The 9811-nt window shown below is 39.2% G+C and overlaps 1 protein-coding gene across 9 annotated transcripts in view; it reads right to left on the reverse strand.

Annotated features, from left to right (window-relative positions):
- LOC107263126 (octopamine receptor beta-3R) overlaps positions 1-9553 on the reverse strand; it is a 60266-nt gene extending 50713 nt beyond the window's left edge. For 2 of the 9 annotated variants that reach the window (XR_003058387.1, XM_025080523.1), the window contains exons 1-3: positions 9327-9553; positions 5211-6496; positions 4824-5121 (exon numbers count right to left, since the gene is read on the reverse strand). Coding sequence is in view for 8 of the 9 variants with exons in the window: in XM_025080523.1 (XP_024936291.1) it covers positions 4824-5121; positions 5211-5831 (919 nt within the window). In the remaining variant the exon portion in view is untranslated. The remainder of the gene's footprint in view (positions 1-4823; positions 5122-5210; positions 6497-9326) is intronic. The other 7 variants (XM_015730006.2, XM_015730004.2, XM_015730001.2 and 4 more) reach the window with 7 other exon arrangements.
- Between the last annotated feature and the right edge of the window lie 258 nt (positions 9554-9811).

Below are 9811 nucleotides of genomic sequence, written 5' to 3' on the forward strand. Positions count from 1 at the left end.
TAATAAAATATCACTTCACGAGAAAGAATCTTAAAACTTTTTGAGGATACTTTTTTTTTGGAAATAATAACAAAGTTTAAAATTTTCAAGCAGAACGATATATCGCTTCAAGATAAATCTCAAACATTCATCATTAGACTTTATCTATATCTGTGCTATAGATAAACCAGGAATCCGTTTGCTCTGAGAATAAGTCCGAACTACCGAATACAGAGAGTTCATCTGTCTCGTTCTTTCTGTTAACGAACCAGTTATTTTTACATACAGTCGTCGTTCATTAAGGCCGCGTATATATCAGTGAATGGAGTAAAAGGACCAATTACTCTCGTTCAATTAGTTACAGTCGTCCAATCAACGTGAATTTTACCAGCCAATGTGAATCTAGGTTCACGATAAAATGATGCATAAAGTAAAAAGAAAAAAAAAAATCAAAACTATTGGCAACGATAAAAGAAAGTGAGAAAAATTGGAAACCCCAAGAGCAGAAGAAAGTAAATTTATCGAAAGAAATTGATCGAAGCATAGGTTATCCGTGAAATAGGAAATCAACTTCAGACTGTAAATAGCGCTTAGACGCGTGTTCTGCTCAAGAGATGAACTACAGTTCAATCAATAACGGAGCAACGAAGGCAGGTAATTTGTAGGGAAAATGTATGAATAATGTAACGTGCTGTTCCTTCGTTCTAGAGCTGTAAACAATAATTAGTCAGCGTCACCCTGGGAAATTCATTCGGTTGAGGTGCTGGATTTAGACCGGTATTGCGCATCTTGTTTGCCTACAGAAATTTTCTAATTTATCAAAACAAAACAATTCCTATGATAACGATGCAGCTTTCGTAGGAATAGCGTCATTTCGAATCTCCCGGGCAATTTCTTAACTGTAGCTGAGCCAATGCAATGCGATACGATCATCGTGTATGAAATTTAATTTGAATAATTATATAGGAAGATATAAAGTACTAAAGCCATATATAACGTGACAGTCATACACAAAGCTCTGTGAAACTTTCATGTAGCAATTTAATCATATTTGATTTTCTTTTGTTCCACGGCGCAGACTACGTAATGTGTATTGTACTGACATTTTCTCTCTGCTTTCTCGTATATCCACTTGATATTATATGTATAACAGACTCGAGTATACCGAAGACGTACTTTTTCGTCGTACACACAGGAGCCATGGTGTACCATAGAATTAAACCGTGGAAAATACAATAGCAATCACGCGAATTGCAGTCACTGTTCTCGTAGTGCTCTCTGCGAATTGCAAATAGTACATTGCGAATAAGATTACGGTATGAGTTTATACTGCATTTGCTGTTTATCGATCTGGCACAAAGTGGTTGTTGAAAAAGCTCGAAAATATTGTTAAAACAAAAAAAAAGGATATTGGGTAGCAACGTAATTGCAAGTCAATCGCGAAGCTTTTTTTATTTACTTCGTTAACCGGCATCTAGCCAACGAGCTTTCACAACGCTTCGCGAATATTAAGCTCAAAGCCCCATTTCGTTACGCTCAAAGAAGATTCCCCCGGTGGCTGTGCTTTCGCAGAATAGAAAGTGTTTTAGTTATCTCCATTCGATCAACATTTCGAGTGTCTTATTATTCTGTATCTTTCATTTTCTGTGAATAAAGAACGTGGGACTTTGAGCTTTAAACGTGCCTTTAAGGCACCTGCCTAATAAGACCGATATCGGTGAGTTCCTCACGGCGAGTACTAAGACAAAGTTTTAGCAGACAAAACACAAAACCGTGGATTTCACGTTGCAGAGCTCAAAAGGCGGTCAAGGGGACCAGTTATAATTTTGTAGAAAAAGAACGTAAGAGGATATGTTGCGAATCGTTCAAGGATGAGCAGTCAGGAACTTAATCAAGTGTTTTCTTCGTCAGCAGAATCCTCATCCGCGTGGAAAATATCAATAAGGGTGACCCCAGAAAGGGCAACGTTTTTTTTTAACAGTGAACAATGTTTCTTGATGTCAGTCATGTTGGTTGGAAGATGTAGACCGATTACATATCCTCCGTTACCATAAATCTACTTTCTATGACATGTACCACACGTTACCTGATCTTCGGCAGGATTTTAGAATTACTCTCACAGATAAATGTGAATCATACAATACCTATTTCCCTACCTTTCTTTGACATAGCTGATCATGATTCCTTTTAATGCTGTAACTCTATACGCCCACCTTTTTGCACGTGTGTGCTATTGTAAAAGTTGTTTCTTTTGGGTCTTATACCAGCACGCGTCAAGGCAAAAGTTCCCATGGAAAGGAGCATTGTTCTTTTGTAAATTCTTTATATACTCGAATAGGAAATATTCCGACATGAAAAGTTTATGTATAAACAAGAGATGCTGTATCCAGTTTCCTTAAGACTGCGTACCACGCTCGAAAGTGGCTCATGTAATTAAAGCTGACGTCACACTGGCGTCAAATGAACCTTGTGTAAAATTCGTGCCAATATTCTAATTTAATCCTGACGTAAAGAACTGTCAAGAGTTAACAACCATCCCGGTACAGCTATTATCGTGATTCTCCAAATATTTCACATCGAGAGCTTTTTACTCAATTATTCATATGTCACAAGAGCTTTTGCCCATGTTTATTAATTTGTATCCACGTCGCCATCGACGTCGAACGTATTCAAGTGGACTTTCAGAGCCCGAGGGAAAAATAAAAGCTCGGCGTTAATAAAAGCTTTCGATGAAACACCAGGTAGGAGTCACATGCAAATCGGTTGATTGTTCTACAGCCATTCAAACTCCACCCCAAGCCCGTGTCTCTATAGTCACTAAGTTCGACGGCGCAGCATCCGCTTCCGCTAGCGTCAGCGCAACGCAAGCTGCATTTTGCACGCAGTGCGTCCAATACTCCTCGTCGCTTTATAGAAACGGGAAAGGAATTACGAGCATGGCGCTACGACTCGACGTCATTTGTGCTCGAAATAAGTTGACAGTATCGATAGGCAATTTTCCAAATTTTCGTATCTACGTTGCACGAGTCCCTGTCTATACTCTTTTTCGCATTAGCATCGTTGCCACGAAAGCTCTTAGCCGATTGTACCCGAAGTGCGTGCGGGCTTTAGATATCGACAGTACAATAAGCTCCGGTCGTCACTGTCACTTTATTTATCCTACGGATTCGTACCGAGCAAAGCTGAGATTTCAGAAATTGAGGTGGGTTGATATAATGATAGCGATATGATTTCAAGATAAACGGCACAAGAGCTTTTCGAACTACAAGTATATATATATATATATATATATATATATTTATATGTATATATATATATATATTTCGACGTATTTTTAAAACTCGACACAGATAACGTGATTCCGATAGTTAATCTACGCCACCTTCGGCCGTCCACATTTCGTTCATCCATCCGCCTGCCAGGTGGGCGCCAGCCAATTCTTATTGCACCGGAAATTGACGAGCCGGCATGACCTGGGAGTTAAAGTGAAACAGTCTCAACTCTGGCAAAACGAGAGCTCTGACCGAACTTATTAGAACAGATGGTAGCATAACGGATCCTATCGATTTTTGGGGAAGCTTAAAATCGAGAAACCCAACCGTAGATCCTGATTCTTGGGGTCGCGTAGAATCAGCAAACGCAACTGGATGCACGAACGGGAGCGGGCGGTTACGGAAATGCGCTGCCGCTTGGGCTGCTAAATTACGGTAGACAGCTCAAGCCCATTGCCTCTCTCCAGCGGGGCGCCGGTATCAAACCCGGACTTCAGGTCCATGGAGACGTCTCCCGTAGGGTGCTCTCTTCTCCGGGCAATTTGGTACGTCGATGCTAACTTTCCACGGCAGATTCGAGCGCCTTGATCTCAACTCCAGAAAACAAAACATTCTGAAGGCATTGGCGTACCTGTACGAATCTATCTGAGGGCGTTATTTCGAACATCCGAAACGATAGCTGCAGTCGTCTTGTGACCGTGAATTGAAGAAAAAGTCACAATATATTCTTTTATCTGAATAAGTAACGTTATCCAATTCGAAATTATCAAATTGTCTTTTTTTTTTAATTGATAAAAGAGAGAATATATTTATCATAAATCATATTATAACATATAATCGCATCTTTGATCTTTTATTATAATAATGTTCTGTATACAATAAAATAGCCTGTGAAGCAAGTAAAAGAAAAAAAAAATGCAAAATATTGGTATTGAATTTTCATTATTTTCTTGCAGTGATCAATTAAGACCATTTCTGATGCATATTTTTTTTGTAATTTTCATAATATATGTATCATACCATAATTTTGTTATCTCCATCACTCTGAGCTCTACCCGAAGAATTAAGTGATATCGAGTCACAAGTGATAAACGAAGTATATCCAAAACGTATACAAAACGAAGAGGAGGGGGGGTGTGATAAAAGGCGAGAGGAAAGCATTAGCAAAAAAACGTATTGGTTGGTAGAGTGTACGAGATATCATACTTCATTCCGGTGAGAAACGACGCCAGGGGTAAGGTGAAGCGCCGGAATGCTTTAAAGGACCAACTCCGGAATAGCGCTTTCGTATAAACGAAGGAGACCACTTTGTTGTAAATCGAACCATCAGTCACTATTAATGGTACCGACTAGGAACACTGTGGAGCATCGAACGTTTCGGATCACCTACGTTTCCCTGAGTCAGGTTGGCCAACTTGGTTCCTGCTGGTTCGCAAAATGATCAATACATCAGAACTCCCGATGCTGCACGAATAAGCGTGACCGCTTTTAATGGAAGCTGTACAGTATGGTTGCGTCCACACTAAAAAACTGTCAGTCCACCAATATATGTATGATCGAAAGCTCACTCACCGTTGATGGCGTGAAGCTCGGTGGGTGCTTTAAATTGGGCTGTGTGCAGCGCAAGCTCGCCAGTGTCGGCCGCGGCTTGGAGTAACAGCTGCTGATGATGATGGTGCCTCGTGGAAGATCTATGATGATGTACGCTATTTAGCACTATGTTGCTGGAGGTTCTGCTCAGAGCTTTTCTCTGACGTACAGCTTCCTTGTAGACCCTGCAGTACATGACGATCATCACTATGCCCGGGATCCAGAATGAGACGCAGGAGCTTATCACGGAGTAGGCACGATTCACAACGAAGCTGCAGAGCTGATGAAGAGATAGAAATTTGGACCAGGTTATATTTATAAATTTGAAAAAAAAAAAAAATTATCATCATTCTTCTTTCTGGTACTCACGTGAGGATTCTCCGCCATGGCATCCAGATGCTCCTGAGTCGTGTACCATCCCATGAAGATGGGTATGAAGCTTATCAGTGCTGGAAGTAACCAGGCGCTACCCAGCATACAACCCACTGTACTTTGCTTCATGATCACCGAATATTCCAAGGGACTGACTATTGCGTAATAACGATCGACACTTATGCAACACAGATGAAGAATCGAGGCGGTCGAGAAATACACGTCCAGCGAATTCCAGACGTCGCACATGAACCTGCCGAAGAGCCATCTTCCACCAGAGAGTTCGACCGAGGCGTTAAAAGTCATGGCGCACATAGCTACCAGCAGATCCGCCGCTGCCAGACTGACCACGTAACAATTCGTGACTACGCGCAGTTTTCTGTGCCTCCGTACACTCGCTATCACCAGGGCGTTACCCAGGACTGCTGTGGTTATTATAGTTCCCATTATTATACCTTTGACCACCACAAAGAATTCATTCACGTTATCCGGCAGATAGCCCACCGTTGGATTTTCAGCTGGAGCTGAGGTCACGTTGGACGTTGAATTTTCTGATGTTGCTCCTGGATCCACTCTGCTCGGTAAGCTCGTGGTTACGGCTGCCATTACATTTAACATTATTTCAAAACTTTTTTACCTCTTCTCATTGCCCCTCCAGAGAATTCGCATGGACCAGACCGCTTAACGTAGCGATTATACTGTAATTATCCTCTGAACCATCCATGGACCAATTTACGTCATGATGTAATGGAAAATTATGTCACAAGAAACGTGAGACTTTTCGAGATCGATGGTTTAATCCAAAAATTTTTTTTCTTCGAGCTTTTCTACTGCCAGTCAATTTGCATCTTCTTGCCAGATCGTATATGCGTTTTCATGTGTTTCATGAAACCCGTTTTGGGAATCTGCTGGGGCATCTCGTAGATCCTGGTTACTTTTTTTTTGTTTCTTGTCCTTGTCTTCTACTTTTTCTCGATTATCCTTGAATTTTACCCTTGGAGTCTTTGAGATCTTTACGCCGCTTCAGTCACCCTGATAGAAACGTCCAGACGACTTTGGTAAATTTTCGTCTAGGGAATTGTTTCAGTGTCTTAACGAGTTCACGATCTTACGTTCACTTTTTTCACTTGGGATATTTTCAGCTAGATTCAAAAAGGCAGCTGATCGTTCTGACAAATCAACATTTGGTATAGGTATAAGCAAGATACCTGCCAATTACTTTGACTTTATCACTATTGTACGGGACTAGTGCTTCATCGTGATTTTCATCATTGATCCTCGACCTTTTAATGAATTTGCTCAGCACGGAGACAATTGAAAGAAACAGGGAGCCCCAAAGAACAAAAAATTCCAAGGAGTCAAATATAAAAGTTTATCAACGACAAGAAAGATAATGGTTCTTAATAGGATGTCGCTACGGCTATAGTGCTAATGGTAAGTACATACTTTAGAAGTATGTATACTTTAGAAAAAAAAAAATTCAAAATTTACAATCCATCTTAATTAGTACTAGACAAATTAATTGCATCGGCCGATATCGTTTCAGCAATTACGAACAAAAGTTTTGAATAAAAGAAAAATTTTACCAAATTTTAATTAACCGTTCCATCATTTCCGGTTAATGCTTGTATAATGACCGTATTAAAGAAAAAGGGGTTAATAACTTCTAGAACAGATATGAGGAAGTTGGAACGCGGTGCAATGAAGTCCCGTGGAAGCAGGAAGCTTTAACACGTAGCCTCAGGAAATTCTTGGGCGATGCAGCAATATTATTATTCCCATGAAACTCCGTGTCTTTATATATAAACTTGGCTACGATTAAAGAGTGCTTTAATTTAAGATGAATAATTAACGACAGTAACTCCTCGCAAGGTTCATTTGAATGTTGCCGCAATATATTTCATCTTAATAAATTTACTTTACTTTCCCACTTATTTAATCGTCGTTCTGGCATGTGTCTTGTATTTATCATTGACCACTATAGCTATATCTTTCATTGAGAAGAATTAACGAGCAGCGCGAATCAAACGATGGAATTATCTCCTGGCTTAGAAACTATATATGAGCTTCAACTCTCGTTGGAGAGAGTGCAAGAGAGAGGGAAATACATCACGTTACTCCCACTCGCACTTCAACTACTATGGCCGATCTTAATTGCATTGCCATTATGCGGCTACACGTTATTACGTAAAATCGTTAGCACCACATCGGTTCCCCTGCATTCTCTAACGGGTGGATTTTAGGTACGAGTAAAGAACAAAGGACTGGGAGATCGTATAATTTCGAAAATTTGAAAAGTTTCGGAAAATTTAATTATCGATAATAATCGAAGCGTGGGTGTATCAAGGCTTTGATGATTTTACGAATTACTTCGATAAGTCGCTAAGAGGTTTGCTGATTTCTTTTTTTTAATTTTCTTTCTTTATTTTTTAAATAAAAATTTTTAATCAACTTTTTGTCACTGATGTAGTGATGTATGACGCAATTAGCGGGAGAATGCCAGATGACTTATCGCTGTGGTATGAATTATTGAGTTTCTTTAAAGATTTCTTGATTTCTCAAAAACCGAAGAGGTGAAACAATTTTCTTCTCACGGAATTTCCACTGAATCTCTTGTTTCCATGCGAGCGAAAAAGAATGTAATATCGTCAACTCTAACTGCTCTTTCATCTCGCCGCCAGATGTTGTTTGTCCCCGAAAAGAATATTGACGTGAGACTAGATCAATATTTTCCCCATTTCACGTGAATCTCGTAGTTAATGCGAATCGGTTATTTCATGTTTTTTACCATAGACACACATAAGGGATGTCTGATTTGAATTTATATTTAAATTACATAGCTTCTCTTTGCAGATACCAGCACAATGTAAAAAAAAAAAATATGGAATTAAAAATCCTCGTTTTCATATATCTTTCTTTTAATACAAAAACAAAAGTTATTAAATTCAAAAATTGCATTAACACATAAATCAAATTTACTCGACTCTCAATCCGTTCGACCAATTCTCATATTGAAGTTGACTTTATTCCCGAATCCATTTACGTATCTGACGATCAGAGTAATGCAACAAAAAATGGGAGAGCTTGAATATGCAAGCAAAAATTTTACCATGTAAATTGAAGAATATGAATGAAATTTTTTTTCCTTTCAAAAACCGTTATTTCGATACTTTTTTTTTAATTTTCCGAGTCATTCTCTCCTAGTATATTTGAAAAAATATTATAAAATTTCATCGATTCATAGTAGAAAAGTTTGGTCTGACCCTTTCTTCAGTATTACTACTCAGAGAAAATTGCATTTTTTTTTCAATTGGCGCATATTGCTGACTACATTACCGTTTCGATTTAATGCTGATATACTTCCATTCAAAGCGCAAAGCTTAATTATCCAGCAATAACGTGATGCCTTTTAACTAGAATGCTAGCGGGATTGTTGGTCGAATGCATGGATGGCCGTATAAAGGCGCAAGGATAAAATTCAGTAGAACAAAACAAAGTAGTGTCAGACAATGTATAATCTTATCGGGTTACTGGATGACTTTTTGTAGAAAATTAGAAAAGGCAATTAACTGCCAAAGAATTTCCATATGTCAATTCCAATACAGCTCGTTTCGTGAAATACGGTGTATTTCATTAAGAGCGCAGTGATTCATTAAACTCAGCAAAACCGCACGGACCTTAATATCCTGAAAACGCGTGACATCCCTCTTTAATCCTTATACGTTAAGCCGACAAGCATTATTAACGTCGTTATCCAATTTTCACGCGTCGTTAGCACCAGCATATCATATCTGCCTATTTTCATAAGAGATTCGTCCCATGTAAAGATAAGAATCACATATCAGGCAAATTCCGCCAAAATGGAAAATATTACAAAAAATTCGAGTTAAGTGAAACGCCTCAGAAAATCGTTAAAGTATTATTAAATACGCAAAAAACGATATTTTAAAAAAATGGGGTCACTCGTGAAAATAACGTTAAAAAAAAATTGTATTCCTATCATTAATTTACTCGACGAGTATCCACATTAATAACCCAAATTGGACTTTATTAATTTGAAAAAATCCTAATAATAAATCAAAAATATTTTTGAAATCACACCGTAGCACATACCTTGCAAATAAGTATACGTACGTTATACGGACATGACGTGACTCGGATAAATGTTCAAAGACTCAAAATTCAGCCCATAACCCAAGGAATCCCCACATCACAATCTGACGCGCGTACGTTCACCTTTTCATTCATCTTTCACAAAAGTCACAACTCACGCTTCAGTGTTATTTCGTGGCTATGTTAACCAGTGCCGCGGATCAGGGCGCACTGCCCGCCTGTCCGGGTGTAAGTTCTGACTGGATTCTGCTGGTGGCGCCACGGTCGGCAAAAACAACCCCCCAGACCGTAACAGCCTCTACAAGATGTGGGGGTAGGTCTTGTCGCATCAATGGAGTCGACCTCTCATTCTAAACCCTGTTCCAACCCCCAGATAATCTTTTTTACCAGCCGAATTTCCAGCCTTCTTCAATAGCTCGCTTTTTCATCAGCCATCAAAAACCACCCCTATATCTTATAGTCGTTTCATTCACGTGATATCCTCT

The sequence above is a fragment of the Cephus cinctus genome, unplaced genomic scaffold (genome assembly GCF_000341935.2).
Source record: "Cephus cinctus unplaced genomic scaffold, Ccin1 Ccin1_scaffold0132, whole genome shotgun sequence".
Classification (NCBI taxonomy): Eukaryota; Metazoa; Arthropoda; class Insecta; order Hymenoptera; family Cephidae; genus Cephus; species Cephus cinctus.